Source organism: Durio zibethinus, chromosome 12, assembly GCF_047325235.1.
Source record: "Durio zibethinus cultivar Kanyao isolate XHJ-2024 chromosome 12, ASM4732523v1, whole genome shotgun sequence".
NCBI lineage: Eukaryota > Viridiplantae > Streptophyta > Magnoliopsida > Malvales > Malvaceae > Durio > Durio zibethinus.
The window spans coordinates 23,389,474-23,406,764 of NC_143173.1; the positions used below are offsets into that span (position 1 = coordinate 23,389,474).

General features: G+C 30.0%; 2 protein-coding genes across 4 annotated transcripts; both read left to right on the top strand.

The window, feature by feature from the left end:
- Positions 1-2,780: 2,780 nt before the first annotated feature.
- LOC111296567 (calcium-dependent protein kinase 20-like) lies at positions 2,781-10,542 on the top strand. 3 transcript variants are annotated; one of them, XM_089741277.1, is made up of 8 exons: positions 2,801-4,622; positions 5,681-5,824; positions 5,937-6,089; positions 7,954-8,069; positions 8,350-8,517; positions 9,134-9,358; positions 9,466-9,561; positions 9,669-10,538. In XM_089741277.1, the coding sequence occupies exons 1-7, from the start codon at positions 3,737-3,739 to the stop codon at positions 9,547-9,549; spliced, it is 1,776 nt and encodes a 591-aa protein (XP_089597403.1). In that variant the 5' UTR covers positions 2,801-3,736; the 3' UTR covers positions 9,550-9,561; positions 9,669-10,538. The 3 variants fall into 3 exon arrangements, with proteins under 3 accessions (XP_089597404.1, XP_089597403.1, XP_022746677.2); XM_022890942.2 differs by having other exon boundaries at positions 2,809-4,622; positions 9,466-10,049; XM_089741278.1 differs by lacking the exon at positions 8,350-8,517 and having other exon boundaries at positions 2,781-4,622; positions 9,466-10,542.
- Positions 10,543-14,482: 3,940 nt separating this feature from the next.
- Positions 14,483-15,341, top strand: LOC111296996 (uncharacterized). Its single transcript, XM_022891515.2, has 2 exons — positions 14,483-14,780; positions 14,896-15,341. The coding sequence occupies exons 1-2, from the start codon at positions 14,648-14,650 to the stop codon at positions 15,138-15,140; spliced, it is 378 nt and encodes a 125-aa protein (XP_022747250.2). The 5' UTR covers positions 14,483-14,647; the 3' UTR covers positions 15,141-15,341.
- The last annotated feature ends 1,950 nt before the right edge of the window (positions 15,342-17,291 follow it).

Genomic DNA, 17,291 nt, shown 5'->3' on the forward strand with positions numbered 1-17,291 from the left:
ATCAAAAGAAATCTAATAAAATGAAATGAAATTCTCAATTATATTTTTTTTACAAAAGAGGTTGTTAAAAAATTATGTTTGTTAGGATTCGAATCGCATGCCTATTAAATATCCCCTCTTAAAATTATATGAATTAGTTAGATTCAATTCCGGAGGATTTTGTTTATTCATTACTTAACTAGGTAGATAGCCATTATCAAATGTGAAGAAAGGTGTAGATCAGAAAGCCACAAATGCAAGTTTATCCATCAATTATAGTAATATATAGAATAACTTAAACAAAGAAGTTTCTCAAAGATACATAAAAATCAGTTCACAATTAAGAATATGCATGCGGCAAGCAACCACAATCTTTATATCTTAAACAAAAATAATCATCTACAACAACTAATGTCATGGTGAAACGCATGTTTTATACGCAAGATAAGAAACGCAGCCAAGTTGGAGACATTCCAAGAACGTGTATTTGATCAAGATCACCATAATCAATCTCATTGAAAGGCTTCTTCATTTCTGCATCAAACAAATTACCTCTCTCAGTCACCATGGCCGCCGTGGGTTCTTCACAAGAAGATGGCGATGATGGAATATTATAAGATTTTTCATTCGTTGAGTCCTTTCCCGTCAGGCGTTGCACGAGGCTCATGAATTCGTCCGATCTTGCATGGATAATCTTTGGCGATCTCAGATAGATTACAACAGGATTAACCCTGCTTTGATCTGGAAAATTCTGTGATGATTTCTTGATCGTTGATGAAGAGTTGCTTACTCTTAAAGCTGCAAGGGCCTCGGACCTTGCAACTTTCTACTTCTAGTGCTGGAGTCGATTTCACGACTTTCACTGTTACAACTCATTGGGAAGGGCTAAAGTGAATCTATATATTTTTTTCTTAGGGCTACAAAATTGTTGGACACTGAACTGATTTTGGGCTCAATCATAGAGACCAACCATGTATTAATATCTTGATAGTGCAGCAAGCAAGAAAGAGTCCATCCACATAAAAACAAGAGATTGCTAGAAAATTCCAAAAAATTTGGTTTGCTTTTGAATAGGTCTTTGTGTTTTGGAGGAATCCAAAGAAAATGTTTGTTTAAACCTTTTGCTTGAACAATTAATAGCAAGAGAATTTGACAAATTCAGTCAAGTCAAAATAATCAGCCAATTTATTTTCTTCTTTGATCATAATCCCAAATTCCAAATATAAAACCAACTTTGCTTTCAGTTCTAACAAGCTAATGTCCTCGAGCCTTCCCCCTCTGCCTTCTGGCAAGAATGACAGAAATCAAACTGCGGCAGCTTGAAATCCTCAGCCAAGTGTTATTTATTTTTACATAAGAGGCCATAGTTTTAAAATAAAAGAAAAAATTGCATGTGGTAGCATTCAAAATTCAAATACGTAGGATGTTACATTTTAAAAGTGATTGCATTAACTAATTAAATTAAATTCAAAAGTTTAGCCAAATGTTAATTCATTATAATTTACATTTCATGCATTTTTTATTTTTTTTTGCAAAATAAGTCACGGTAAGAAGCATGAGAAAAAGTTTCGAATACTGATATATATATATCTCAAATTTGTTGAATGTTATCTCTTAAAGATGACAATATAAATCAATTAAATTGAACTCTGAATTTATGTCTTCTTTTCAATAGAAGGAATATTCTAATTAACAAAGTACACTTGTTGTTACTAATAGATAGTATTCAGAAAGTTCTATGATTTAGTATATCTTATTTTTCACAATTTAATAATTTAACTCAATTTTATCCTCTGAAAGCATGCTTCTCCTCATCAAGAACTGAACTAGTTTCATCCATTTACTGTAATTCACAATTAAAGGCAAATTTTTTGCCATAAAAACGACAGAACATATGAAATGCACCGATCCAGGGTTTCTTGCTTTTCATTTGTGCAGTGGTTAAAGTTGAAATTCTGATGTTCCAATTAGTATAAAATTTATAAGAAAACCGAATTGTCAAACCAAATTTCAGTACTTGTCGTTTTTCCTTAGGCTTCTAGTCTTCATCATGTTCTTGGATAATAAGAAAATAAGGGTTCGTATTTATTTCTAAAAAAAGTAATGAGAGAATATAATCTTTAATTATATAAATAAATTATTGCATGATAATCGATTCTTTAATTTTGTTCTTCAAATAGGAATATATATAATTCCAACAGCAAATCTTATATATATATATATATATATATGTATATATACATATATATGATTTGAATTACTATAAAATTTAACCAAGCAAACCTCATTTTCAAAACTGAAGTTACAAATTTCTTTTGCATTTTGGCTATATATGTTTCAGGCCTCACTGACCATGACCTTGTAGCAGCTCCATAGCTATTCTTGGAGCTTTGAAAAGATAGAAAATAGGTTATAGGCCTATAATTTATAGTGGAGAAAAGCAAGGAAGGAATTTGGATTCTTAGATTTGTTAGTCACTGATATATACAAAATAAGTTCTTACACTTTTATTATATCTAAATAATTTTTTATTTTTTAATAAATATTTAAATAAATTTTTATTTCAAATGAAATTTTGATTTATATTAATGGTTTATTTATATATAAATTAAAAGTTAAAAGTTTATTTGAATGTAAATTAAAATTTAAAAATTTATTTAAGTGTAATAAAAATATAAAAATTTATCTAAATAAAGTAGCAAAGTTTAAGGTTATATTGATATTTTGCCTAAATGAATTAGATACTTACACCAAACAAATTAAGCCGAACAACACTATTCTATAATTCAACATTATTTTTTCTTAAGAATATAATTCAATATAATTCAAAACAATAATAAATTTCACCTTAATTTCATAAATCAATATAGAATAACAACTCTGAAAAGAATGAAAATCATTGGATGGATACGTGCATAGGGAACTGCATTAGATGGCGTATGAATCCTAAGACCAAAAAAAAAAAAAAACAAAACATACATTCTTAGTTTCTTACGTTGGTCGGTCAAAGTTCTCATGCATGCAATAAGCCACTTAACCACGATAACCCAAATACCCAATCCATGAAAACACTTTTTTTTTTAACGATAATCTCAATAATAATAAGTTTGGTAACAGGGTTTTTTTTTTTTTTTTTTCTGTAATTATGAATTTTTAGCCATTATTTTCTTATTCTCATTCTTTTCCTAATAACCTGGATATGGAATCTCCGGTATTTTGTTTGAAGATGGAGGAAATTCAAAGCAAATTGATCTCTTTGTAACCTTCTGAGCTACCCTTTTCAACATTGGGTCTATTGCCTACTCTTCATTTCTTCTTCAAATTTGGCTATAAATATAATTCATTCTTTTTTTTCCTTTTATTTTGGCTCTGGTGTTTTAGAATTCTGTTGTAATTATCAAATTATATAAATTAGATTAAAATTTACTACGTTGGCTCCCGTTTGGTTTTTGGAATTTTGAGATTTGCAACAAATCCTCTGCTTTGCTTCCTGTTGAATTCATGACAGAACGTCAGAATTTGAGATCTCTTTAGTTTGAAATGATGAATGCCATTTGTGGGTTGTCCTAGAACAGGCTGTTTGGTCCAGAAAAAGGCAGGACTTTGGGGATTTGTTCGAGGCCTGTGATCTGTTCTCACAGCTTGAGATTTGATTTGATTTTTTTTTGCTCTTTAATGGAATTATCAAGGACCTATTTTGATGTTGGAATTCATAAGAGAGAGTTGATAATAAGGACCTGAGGATTGGGAAATTTTGATGGGGAACACATGTGTAGGACCAAATAATCTGGGTGCGGGTGGATTCTTGCAATCTGTTACACAGGCGGTTTGGCGGCAAAGGCCACCTGAGGACCGGTTACCTCCACCTAATGATGATAACAGTAACCAAAAAGGTCAGGAAAATGCAGTTTCTGATGAATCTAAATCCAAGAGCTCTGGCGGTTCTCAAGGTTCTGGTGCAATCCAGAACAAACCCCCTGAACCAGTCAAGATCACCAATGAGGAATCTAAGACGGTTGAACCAGAGAAACCAGGAAAAAGAGAGGTTACTGAGGAGGGTAATAAGGCTTCAGATGAATCGAAAGCCAAAAAGCCACATCATATGAAGAGGGTGTCAAGTGTGGGGTTGCAAATTGAGTCAGTGTTAGGAAGGAAAACTGGGAATTTGAAGGATACATATAGCTTGGGGCGGAAGCTAGGGCAAGGGCAATTTGGAACAACATTTTTGTGTGTGGAGAAGGGCACTGGAAAAGAGTTTGCCTGCAAATCCATTGCCAAGAGGAAGTTGACCTCAAAAGAGGATGTGGAGGATGTTAGGAGGGAAATTCACATTATGCACCATTTAGCAGGTCACCCCAATGTGATACAAATCATTGGTGCTTATGAGGATGCCATTGCTGTTCATGTTATTATGGAGCTTTGTGCAGGTGGGGAGCTTTTTGATAGAATTATTCAGAGAGGGCATTATACAGAGAGAAAGGCAGCTGCGCTTGCAAGGATAATAGTTGGTGTTATCGAAGCATGCCATTCTCTGGGTGTTATGCACCGAGACCTAAAGCCTGAAAATTTCCTATTCATTAACCATGAAGAGGAGTCACCACTTAAAACAATTGACTTTGGACTCTCAATGTTCTTCAAGCCAGGTATTCCCAAATGATCACTTTTTTTCACGTTGAAAAATCTTTTAGTGTCAGTAGAATTTGAAACTTTCATTTGAATTCCCCATAAATGGAACCATTTGATCATTTTTGCCACTTTGCTGTCGTGAACATAGTTAACACTTTGCCAGCGATAATTTTTTTACATGAACAGCTGCTTAATAAATGCTGGAGTGAACATTTTGTTACCTTCTTGGACTCGGACTAAAGTTTGTTATGTAACATCTTGATCATTTTGTTTATGAAACTATTGAGTGCTCAGATTCCTACTTCATAGTTTATATTATACATGATTATTCTTCCTTGTGAGTGATTGTGGAACATAAAATTTCTCTCTCTAGTATGAGGAAATCATAATTCCCAACTGCTAGAATAAAATGTCCTGTAAAGCGTTTCATCTTAGAAGTGAAATTCAAAACTTATCTAAGATTACGAATTCTATTCGGAGAAGCATTATACTTGCTCATTATGTTTACTGTCTCACGGGGTTTTCATCTATCTTAAATTAAAAACCACGAATTCCATTATATTCATACTGTTAAGAAATTCTTAATTAATACAGAGAAGTATATGCAGTCCTTAATCACCATGAGCAATTACAGAAATTATTTGTAAATAAAATAGGTTTAGATCCAAGTGAGGGAGAACAACATCAGGAGCCCTTGTGGTGACTCTACCAGTTACAGATTGAGAAAGATCAAATTACCTGACTAGGCTTGAAATGCACATCACATTAAACTTGCAGTTTCTTTCTTGCAGCAAAGAAAGCAAAGAGGGGAAGAAAAGGGGAGGGAGTAAGGAAGGGAGAATAAGTGCGATGCCCATTACCTTTCTTGGCTATGTGGAAGTAATTATATGGATTACTCCAACACATATAGCAATATATCCATTGCTCATCTTTAGAGTATGGTCATGTCTAGCCAGCTCATAGTGTGATCATTGCCTTTGTTTACTTGGAGCCAGTCATCATTATAGTGGATTTCATTAAATTTTATTATGTCAAGTCTACTCTACTGTCTGGGAGCTAATTCTTTTTCCTCTAGGTGAAACATTCAGTGATGTGGTAGGAAGTCCCTATTATGTGGCTCCAGAAGTGTTGCAGAAGCACTATGGCCCGGAATGTGATGTTTGGAGTGCTGGAGTGATCATTTATATTTTACTTAGTGGAGTCCCCCCATTCTGGGATGGTGAGTGTTTTATTGCTTGTGGCTTCATTAGTTGGAAGCTTCAGTAAATGCTTCCAGGCATTTTGAATTACATCTAATTTATTTGGTACGGATGCTATTTTTTTTCCATCAGAAACGGAGCAAGGGATATTTGAGCAGGTGTTGAAAGGTGAACTTGACTTTATATCAGAGCCATGGCCTAGTATCTCTGACAGTGCAAAGGACTTGGTCCGAAGAATGCTTTTAAGGGACCGCAAAAAGAGGTTGACAGCCCATGAAGTTCTTTGTAAGTATGCATATCTCTCCCTCTTTCTAAATTATACTGTTATTAAGCGCAAATGGTCAACATGGATATTATTTGGGAAGCCTCGAGTGTTATTTTGTCTTTTTCAACTGAATGTTCATCTTTTGCAGCATCATGCATTGAAGAATTATCTTGGATATACTTTTCAGAAACAGTTTTGGTTTGGCTAAAAATGAATAAGTTTAACGGAATGCATGGTGTCTTGTAGGATTTAGTTATGGGAATGAGGGAATGGAATAATAACTGTTTGTTTAGTGATGATTATATAAGTTATATCTAGTTGTCTTTATCTTAGAAGCTAGTGCCCTATATAAAATTTTGCTTAGACTAGAAAAAAAAAATTTGTCTGGTTTATCTTGGAAACTCAGTTGGAAACTACATATTGCTATTTCTATTGGCAGTAGTAACCGGGATTATGATCCAAAAACGAGGGAAAATGAGAAATGGAGTAATATTGTATGCTTTACATTACCCTATTGAAAAGTAGGTTTTCTTCTCTCGTCTGGTTTCCCATTATCTTGATCCACTTGTTACTGCATAATTTGTCCTTCCTTTATGTCTGCTTCTTTCCACCAACACGATATGACCTGCATGACTAACAGTTTCACCAATCCCCTTTTATGCCTACTGGAGTGGCAGAGAAAGGCGGGGTAATTCTGTAACCTGAGATTCAAGATGATAGACTTTGAAGCAAGTTTGAGGCAAGTTGGAGAGAAGTTGATGTCATCTTGTGGTGGATGAGGCTGCATTCTGCTATATGTTCCTGGCACTGGCCCTCTTTGTTTCGTGTTTGATTGGCTGAGTGTTTAACATTTGTCTCCTTTGATCGTTTTAGGATTATCTCTGACAAATTGGATGGTATTCTAAACAAGTTTGAGGATCATGAATTGGTAATTGGTCAGTCCTGTGAGTGATTGCAAATTAAAAAGCAGCATCCAATTTAATAAGGAGGATGCATTCCATCAATTCTTGTTGTGCGTGAAATTGTAGGTTGAAGTATGTATATTATCAATCCTTAAATTAATGAATTTATGAAAAGGCTTAACTGAATTAAGTTGCTATGATGTAACAGTTAGCTCATTCAGTTGGTTTATGATTTGGAATTATACCTTTTCTTTAAAGAAAAAAATATGGAAATGTTCCCTGAATATTGAAAAATAGACAATTGCTTTCACCATGTAAATTGGAATACACCTGTTAACCTGTAGAGCTACCTTTTCTCACATTTCTGAGTTTCTTCACTCAGTTGCTTCCCTTATATAATTTGTAGATTGCAAAAATTTTGTATTCCTTCTTTGAGTGAACATCCTTGTGAAGTTTGTTAAAAAATGTAGCCAAACAAGTGGTATGGACAGGTATAAAAGATTATCAATGAGCTGCTGCTCTTGGACCTTAGGGCTTCCTGATTTGCACTGTTTAATTGAAGTTTCAATTAACAACTGCACAGGGTGTTCAAAACTTCTATTGTCTATGGTCAAAAGGGATAATAAGCCCTAAACCTCTTCTGAAACGTGAGCAATTTGTATGACAATGGAAGAGTCTCATTTCGGTTACTTAAATGCAAGAAGCAGCATTGGCACTCATGTTTTCGTTGGTGTTTCCCTTTCTGCAGTATCTTGAAGAAAACCAAGGACTTTCTGAACACTTGATTAATCACGTGCTTTGCGACTTTTATCAGAAGAAATTCACTTTCTTTAGAATTAAACCAATAATTTATCAAACTTAGTATTCCTCTAGAAGTCCAATTATGTTGTCTATGTCAAACCATTTTATCATTGTTCAAAAATATTCAAGACAGAAATGTTGCTTTCACTGTTTGTTTATTTACCTTTTTATTTCACTGCAGGTCACCCTTGGGTTCAGGTGGATGGTCTTGCTCCAGATAAGCCTCTTGATTCTGCGGTCCTATCTCGTTTAAAGCAATTTTCTGCAATGAACAAGTTGAAGAAAATTGCCATCAGAGTTAGTACCCAGAACACGTCAACTCTCTGATGTTAACAGTAGTTGTGGAGAATTTTCAAATTAAAGTGTGTTTTTTCTCTAATAATATGCATGAATGAAGCATGTTGAATGGACCAAGCTAATTTTTAACTTAATGCTAAAGAGTAAGAACCTAATTAGATGCTTAATGCAATCATTTATATCAGGCAGTTGCGACAAGTTGTGATATAGTTTTTTTGGGGGCCATGACTAGCTTTTTTTTATACATTTTTCTTATTTAAAGTTGTGTTTTTCCATTTAGGTCATTGCTGATAGCCTATCAGAAGATGAAATTGCTGGCCTGAAAGAAATGTTTAAGATGATAGACTCAGATAATAGCGGACAAATCACTCTAGAGGAACTGAAAACTGGTTTGGAAAAAGTTGGTTCTAATCTCAAGGATTCTGAGATTAATGGATTAATGCAAGCGGTAAGCCTTCCTTTCAAAATTATATCAGGAACTTTCTAATTTGATGCCAGTTGAGGCACGTAAATGCTTTAGATTCAGAAAGTGAGCTTATGTTGTCAACTCCTTATCTAGGTCGAAAAAGATACAAATTACTTTCATTTTTTCTAGGTTGAGACTTTTGTAGCAAATTGATCAAACCTAGTTGGGATCATGCATAACCAAATCAATACATCATATGTTCTTCCAGTGTTTTTTTACTGAACAAATCTCAGACTTGCTGTAGTGTAGTATGAAGCTGGCTTTTCCTGTAATTTGCTAGCAGTGGACATTAATAGGTTCAGTGTTGAAAGGGGCATGGGGTGGGTTGCCATAAGTGTTTCAGATGTTTTAAAGTGCTCTGTGAATCTTTGAAGTTGCAGAAACACCGACTGAAAACACTCATTTACTAACCTATTAGCACAGATGTAGCTACATGTGACTATACTCCACTCCATTGTCCAATCATCATCACTTTTACAAGTGGGCTTAAATGCAAGATCAACCGGCATACCAGTGGCGTAACTAAGAATGAGCAGCCAGGCACCTAGACTCTAACATTGTTGCTGATTTTGTATCATTTTTCTTTTAAATACTTCAGGCAGATATTGATAACAGTGGTACCATAGACTATAGGGAGTTCATAGCGGCCATGGTTCATCTAAACAAGATCCAGAAAGAGGATCATCTGTTTGTGGCTTTCTCCTACTTTGACAAAGATGGGAGCGGATACATCACTCAAGATGAGCTCCAACAGGCCTGTGAGCAGTTTGGCTTGCACAATGTTCGCTTAGAAGATATAATACAAGAAGTTGACCAGGATAATGTAAAGAACTTACGAGCTGACTTTAACTTTTATTTCCCCTTAAATATTATCTTGGTTAAAGATGCTGTTAATTTTAAATATAAATTGTCTTTATGTGTTCTGTTCAGGATGGGCGCATTGATTATAGTGAGTTCGTGGCCATGATGGAAGACACGGGTTTAGCCATAAAGCATAAAACATTCAAGAGTTGATACCTCATCTTGGTATGCTGAGACCGCATAATCCAAATTAAACTTTACATTCTAACTGTTATTTTCTCTTTTATAATTGCATTAAAACTGGAATCCAAATTGTTGTATACATTGTTCAGGCTTCAGAGAGAAAGGGAGAGCGAGTTGCTTTCGTGTTTATTCAGTAATTCTGTTAGGTATGCTAAGTTAAATTAGATATCAAAGTTTTCAATCAGAGAATCCGTGTATTGATCGCAAAGAAGAAAAGAAAATGATTGTCCCACTGTTGTGATTTTACTCTATTCTTCTTCTGTTATGTAAAACAAAGGGAATTTGAATTTGATGATGGGAACTGCTTTCTCAAGTCTTAACCCTACTCTGACATATTGTTTTTGCTATTTGGAAGCTCTCTTCTATGAAACTGATTACCACGAGGAATGGATTATGTAACCATTCATTCAGGCTCATCAGAGAGCTCTTTACATCTGCCTACAATTTCGATTATATAACATGAGATCTTTGAGGCAATCCCTGCTGTGATCTATCAAATTAGACAGTGATTTCCAATGTATGTCCTGGTGATACTACTGCAAGTCTGAATATTGTTTGCACTTACGAGTACATTAAATGAATCTTCACTACAAGAATGACAATTCTCTCGTTTCAGGGTTCAGTCATAAAATGCTCCCACTATGCTCCCAAATAACAATTTCCTCAGCTGAAAACATAACCTTAAGCTATGTTTCTAGCATCAGATGCCATCCAATGCAATGTTTCACCATTTATGTCATGATTTGCATCTAAAATTTACAGGTACTTGGCAGCCATGTCCAACATGAATCCTCTCGCTAGCAGCTCTTTTAGAAAATGTAAATTCTTCAATGTTCTCTGTCTCGTAGGGATGCTCGCGATCGGTGAGGTCAACTCAATCGTGCAGTACTTCATCTTTGCAACCATGTACGATACACTACCATCAATGTATGCGACTTAGAAGATGGCAATATAATGAGATAAACCAAGATACCATAGGCCATGGCTTATCTCTTCTTGGAAACATCTAATTTCTGATCTTTACTATCCAATGCTCTTGCAGTTTATAGTACATCTATGAATTAGAAATTTGTTTTTTTTTATTATTCATCAAATATATTTAATAAGATTTGAAGATATAAAATGCAAATAAAGGAAGTAAAGAATAAAGCAAGTAGCAGTAATAAAAAATTAACATACGGTTTGCCAAACGTAAAACGAATATCAAATTACAGGCCGAAAGAACAATAAAAACCCATTTGCAGCTTTTCATCATGAGCAAAGCCCTTGCTTTGTAGAAACAAAGCCCACTCTTTTTTCAGTTCGCTGTATTTCCATTTAAAAGAAAAAAAAAAACTAAGAAAACAAAATTAATAAAAAAAAATTACAGCATTTTGAAGGGGTCAATTTAGTTTAAACAGATGACCTCTTGACCTACAGTCAAAGACTCTACCAATGAATTATGAACCCAATTTGATAATTAAGTTGTCAAAATTAATTATACATTTTGTATTTACATTAAAACCCTTAAAATTTAATTAGTAGAATTCAAGAATTGTACCCATCTTTTTACTTTTATGAAAATTATTTCATACTAATGAAAATTTTAATTCCAAAAGCAAAGTTAGTATAAAAAATGAGCTCTTACTATAAATCCTCATATTTCCTAAATAGGAGATCTATATCCCAACTTCAAAATTTTTTCCTTTTAAAAGAATTCAAAACATGCGTATAAATTATTTAAATTCGATATAAATTAAAAAATATTTGTTTCAAGATAGATAATCTTATCAATTTAATCAACTTACTATATATCTTAACTTGAAACTAAATATTTAAATTCTCAAAATCTTATTATTGTTTCCCCGGCTATGTTGGGATCACAATTATTTTTTTCAATAACTTAAAAGAATATAAAGCGGTTGAGTTTTTTTGTTGAATAATAAGTATATGTATTCCCACATTTATAAGAATAAATAAATTGGTTGAGTTTTTTTTATGGAAATAAAAAATTGTCACTTGCAATGTTTCTAAAATTTTAATTTAGGAGATTTGTGTAAATAAGTATGTTTTAATTTTCAATTTAATTAATAAACAATAAGTAAAAAGAATTATTTTATGATTTTTTTAAAATAATTATATTCTATTATCTAATTTAGTTAATTATATCTTCATTTTCATAACTTTTTTTTAATTATTGTTTATTAAATTAATTAAACAATTTTATAAATGAAATTAAACAAACATATAATAACATGAAAGCAAATAAATAAATAAATAAAATAATTGGGTTTGACATTTATACCTTTTGAACAAGAATTGTTTTTTGCAAGTTCTTCTAAAATTTTCAATTTAAAGAAATTTTCTTAGTAAATTGGGTTTTTTTTTTTTTGTTTATTTGATTGAACATATATATATATATATATATATTTCTTTGGTATATTATCTATGACTGTTGTTTTTAGAAGCTTAATTTATTGGTTCTTCTTTTTTTTTTTTCTCTCTTATTGGTAACACTTCTTTTTTTTTTGCTTTTTTCTACATCTTATTCCAAATGACTTTTTTGTCCTAACACATAAGTTTTGCATTTCTCACACATTCCTTATCACTTATCAAGTTATATTTTCTAAAGTAACGTTTGCTTTCATTTTAAAATTATCATTGTAATGTAATCACCGAGATGATTTTATTATCAAGGTGATCTTATCATTTTGTTTGGTTAACAATCGTTAATTTATAAGAATTAAAAATTACTATATTTCATAATACTAAAAATCAAACATTATTTTATTTAAAAGTACAAAAATAACTATCCTTATTGTAATAATTATACAAGTCAATGATTTGAATGTTGGTTAAAGATAATAATCATAAAACATAGTAATATTTTATTTATTTTATAATAAATAAAATAAAATTATTAAATTAATCAATTTATTTATTTATTAAGTAAAGTAATTTTTATAATATAAATTATATAAAAAACATTTGAATTAAAAAATAAAACTAATCTATTAAAATCAAAATAAGAAAACAAAGATATTATATTATATATAAAATATTAGAAAAAGTAAAAAAAAATACACAAATTACTTTTAAACTTATTGTAATGAATATTAGTATGAAAATATAAAAGTTTATAATATAAAATAATTAAAATTTTAAGAGAAATCAAAATTTTAATTCAGATATTAAATGTGTAATATTGACTATTATTAAGTTTACATATTATTTCACATTGGTGATAAAAAATTTTTGCATTTTTTTATGATAATTAGGTCATCCTTTAAGATAATGATCTGATCACTCTCATTGATTTAAAATCATTACCATATAAAATTATCAAGTGTTTACCAGATACGATAATCTAATTACCATGTGTAAACTACTATAGTTTTTGGAATGATCATCCCATACCAAACACTACCTAAATGGAAAGCAATTTTGGTAAAAAAAAATGGTAAAGAGTTTAAGATTATTATTCTATCACTATTTTTATACATGTTTTATTTAATAATTAATTAGATAATTTATTTTTATAATTATATTTTAATAAAATTAATTATTTAAATTATAAATTTTCATAAATATATTTTAATAAAATACATTTATTTAATTTCATTTATAAAATTTAAAAGCTACACCAATAGTATATATAGGATAATTTTCTAAAACTTTATGATTCAAAGAAATTAACCATCTTCCTTTATACTTTCAAAATTTTCACAAAACCAATATCTTGTATTCTGTTTTTTTTATATATATATAAAGGAAGTCTCTAGAAAAGAGAAAAATGATAGGTATTGAAATTTGAATTTCAAAATTATTAGATGTTTTTGAGTAACTATAAAATAAATAAACAAATTATATCATATATCTAATTCGATCATAATATTTAAAATATCCACAAACTTAAATTGTATCACTTACTCTATAAGAATGTTTAAAATATCTACTAACTTTAAATTTTATCACAACTTTACTCATGTCATCAATCTCCAAATCAATTCATGGAAAAAACAACAACAGTAGAGTTTTTTAGCAAACTATTCTGATTTAAAAATTTATTTCTTAAAATCTTGTATTTTTAAACTTATTTCTTAATCCCTAATATTTTTGCCACATCATTACTATATCATATTTCAAATGAATTTGCTGATCTATGCTATTAAATTAACAACCACATATAGTTCTTCTAAAATAAAACTTGGTTTGGTTAATAAATTCAAACATGTTGGTATATTACAATTATAATAAATAAACAAAACTATCAAGACTACTATCAAATTGGGATAATCGAATCGAATTGAAATAGATAAAGAAAGAAGATGGAGAGAGATAATTGAAGAGTTAGGAATCTGTCAATTTTTTTTAATTATTAAAATTAAGAAAATATGACATGGTATAATGACATTGCAGAAAACAGTACAGATTGATAAAAATAAATTTAAAAGCACGGGATATGGGTAAAATAAGTTTATTGTAAACCCAAGAATCCTATCAACAGAAAAAATAAAACAAAGAAAAAAAATGCAAAAAAAAAAAATTTAATTGCTCAACTTAACAAAAGTCAAACCATCGTTTGGTCAAAACCTTTGGTTTTGTAAAGATATATATGTCATTAAATTTAAGACAATTTTTAGGCACACCAAATTATCAGATGGAAGTCAGTTACCTTGACTTTTCAGCCGCAATCTTGTTGTTTTGGGAAACCTAAAAATAACAAAAAGACAACAAATTTGATTTTTTTTTTTTAGTTTGTAATTCAAGTATTAGTCAAATTAAGCATATAAAATATGTGGAAAATTTTCATTTTCAATTCATTGTATGAACAAATCCTTTTTAATAATTAAAAACTCTTTTTTTTTTTAGTTCCTTTCTTTTCACGTATAAAAACCAATCCCATCAACAACTGATCATTCTCTTCATGTTTTTTTCTTTCTGTTGGGTCCAAGAAAATGTCTCCTCTCTTTCCCTCTCATTTCTTGGCTTATCCATTTTTTCATTCTATAAATGCTTCAAAAAAGTTATAAATTGCAGAAGATAAAAGAAAGATAGGGTGGACCAAAAAAAAAAAAAAAAGAGAGAAATGGAAGCAGGGTCTATAGGAGTAGGATTCATGGCAGTCTTTGCAATTTCAGGAAGTGTAGTCTTCATTGCCCGTGAAGTCCATAAACGTCTCCTCTCAGATTTCATGAAGAAGATTGAATTTGAATTGGGCGGTAACATATATCTTTATATATTAAAATCATTAATTGTTCTTGATTTTTTTTTTCTTTTGTATTTTTTACAGCACCGCATCAATTAAATTCTGGGTTTTTTTTTTTGTTTTTGTAGGAACTGGAAAATGTAAAGTAAAGAAAAGGGTTCGTTTTGCTGATGATGTGATGGAACCATCATCAAATAACAAAGAATACAGGAAGAGAAATCATGGCTTCAGCCTGGCAAAGCAGGCTAAAGTTGGAGATCATGATCATGATCGTCAACAGGTCCTGAAAATGTCTGATTCCATGCCTCTCAACAGGCAAGTTTTGTATAAAGGGATTCTTAAATATAAAACCCTTAAAACTCCTCGTATTTGAAAACTTCTTCTAGCATTTTTTTTTCATAACCCAAAGTTTTGATTTTAATTACCTGTCTAGGAAAAAGGGAACGGGGAAAGTTCTCCTTTCTTTGTAAGTACAGTTTCTTTTTTTTTCCTTTGGTGTGTTTCATGCTTGATTTGTATTTGCATTATGTACAGAATTTCTCTTAATACAAAAAGGTTTTGGTTTTAATCTTAATCATTGGGTTGATGAAGTGGAAATTAATGATAGAAATTCTATTGTTTCTTTGACTAAAAGTTGAATCTTGGGGGAGATATTAATCTAAGGGTACATAGAAATAGAATTAGATAATTTTAGATGCAACATTAAAATGATATAAAAAAATCTAAAAATGATATGGATTAAAATTAATAAAAATTTTATATAAATTAAGCAAAAATAAAAAATATATATTTTGTATTTAATGTGTAAACATAAATTATAATATAATTAGTTTTATATTTTATATATATTTAATATAAAATAAATATAATACAAATACATGAATTATTATATCTACATAAAAAAATATTAACTCCCAAAGAGATAAACGAATTTTCCATCTTATTTAAGTTTTTACATCCACAAGTAAGAAATTTCTGCATTTTAGTCTTCTTGACGTATGGAAAAAGTTATCATTTTTAATTTTTCTTGAAAAAAATATCTAACTTAATTGTCAATTTGTCATTTTTTATTGTTTCATGCCCTAACAAGGAAGGATACTGCCTTTTCTTTTTTTAAAGGAAAGATAAAATCTTAGATATTCTTCTTAAACAAACAAGGGGGAATTAGGATTCCAATTTTAATTGGTTAAAATAATAAAAAGTCGTTGATCTTTATAATTTTATTAAGATTAGTCTTTATATTTTTCCTATATTTAAATAAACTCCTAATTTTGAATTTACACATAAAAAATTTTTACACTTTAATTTATATTTAAATAAATCTTTAAACATTTAATTTAGACTTAAATAAACTCTTAACATAAATTATTCTTTAATTTGAAATAAAAATTTATTTAAATACAATAAAAATATAAAAATTTATTTATAAAAATAAAACAGTTCAATGGCTTTTTTAATATTTAATCAATTTAATTTTAAGTGATGAAATTGACATGGGTGTTTGATTTTACTTTTTACAATTACTTAATTATATGTCCATATATATGTGTGTTGATTGCAAATTGAAGGCAACATCGTTCACATGAAAAGGCTGGCTGCCTTCACAAGCCACTTGCCGAAGAAAAATTGAGGAACAAGATATTACCCTTGAACTGTCTAGAATTTAATGAAGACAGCATCATCTGTCAATCTAGATATAAATTTGATATTATATATTTGATGCATCTATAGAACTGATGCTTTATAATCCGTAACTGTCCCATATCAAAATTGTCGTTCAAAATCATATTCATCTTGATTTTTTTTATAAAATTTAATATTTGTATTCGTTTTTATTTGAATAAAAAATTAAATTTATCACTAATTTATATAAAATTAATATCCCTAATCCTATCAAATAGCATTATTAATTCTTCATAAACAAGTTGAATATGTTGCCTTATTATAGACTAAGCACGCTAAGAAATCCAAAAAAAATTTTAGTTTAGGATTTAGTCACAATCAAAGCCTCTAGAGACTCATAAATAAATAAATAAATAAATATATATATATATGTATACACAACGAGAATCAAAGATTTTTTGGGTTTTGACTAATATTTACTAATATAATAGTGGATTTCTTGAATCAAACGCAAGTATGGTATATTGGTAATTAACAAATAAGATATAATTATAGCTTAGATTTTTTTTATATCCTTGTTTCAAACTCCACAATTGATTTTATTGAAAATCTATGAAATGCAAGAAACGTTCCCAAAATTTTATTTGGAATATATTATTCCGTTAAAAGAATCTAAAAAAACACTATAAAAAAATTGGACTTAAAAGCTAAAATTATGTCGGTAATAATAGTGACGAAAAAATGCTATTCCATCGATAATAAATAAAATTTGTATATAATTATCGGTAAAATTTGTTGTTAGTAAATACGTTGGTAATAAGCATGAAAATGATCATAAAAGAGTTTTTTTTTCAATCAATAATAATTAAAGTTTCATCGGTAAATTCCATCAATAAAAATA

Coding starts and splice junctions, on each gene's coding strand:
- LOC111296567 (XM_089741277.1), top strand. CDS start 3,737: ATGGGGAACACATGTGTAGGACCAAATAATCTGGGTGCGGGTGGATTC. Junction 8,070..8,349: donor TGAAGAAAATTGCCATCAGA/GTTAGTACCCAG, acceptor TTTTCCATTTAG/GTCATTGCTGATAGCCTATC. Junction 9,359..9,465: donor AAGAAGTTGACCAGGATAAT/GTAAAGAACTTA, acceptor TGTTCTGTTCAG/GATGGGCGCATTGATTATAG.
- LOC111296996 (XM_022891515.2), top strand. CDS start 14,648: ATGGAAGCAGGGTCTATAGGAGTAGGATTCATGGCAGTCTTTGCAATT. Junction 14,781..14,895: donor GATTGAATTTGAATTGGGCG/GTAACATATATC, acceptor TTGTTTTTGTAG/GAACTGGAAAATGTAAAGTA.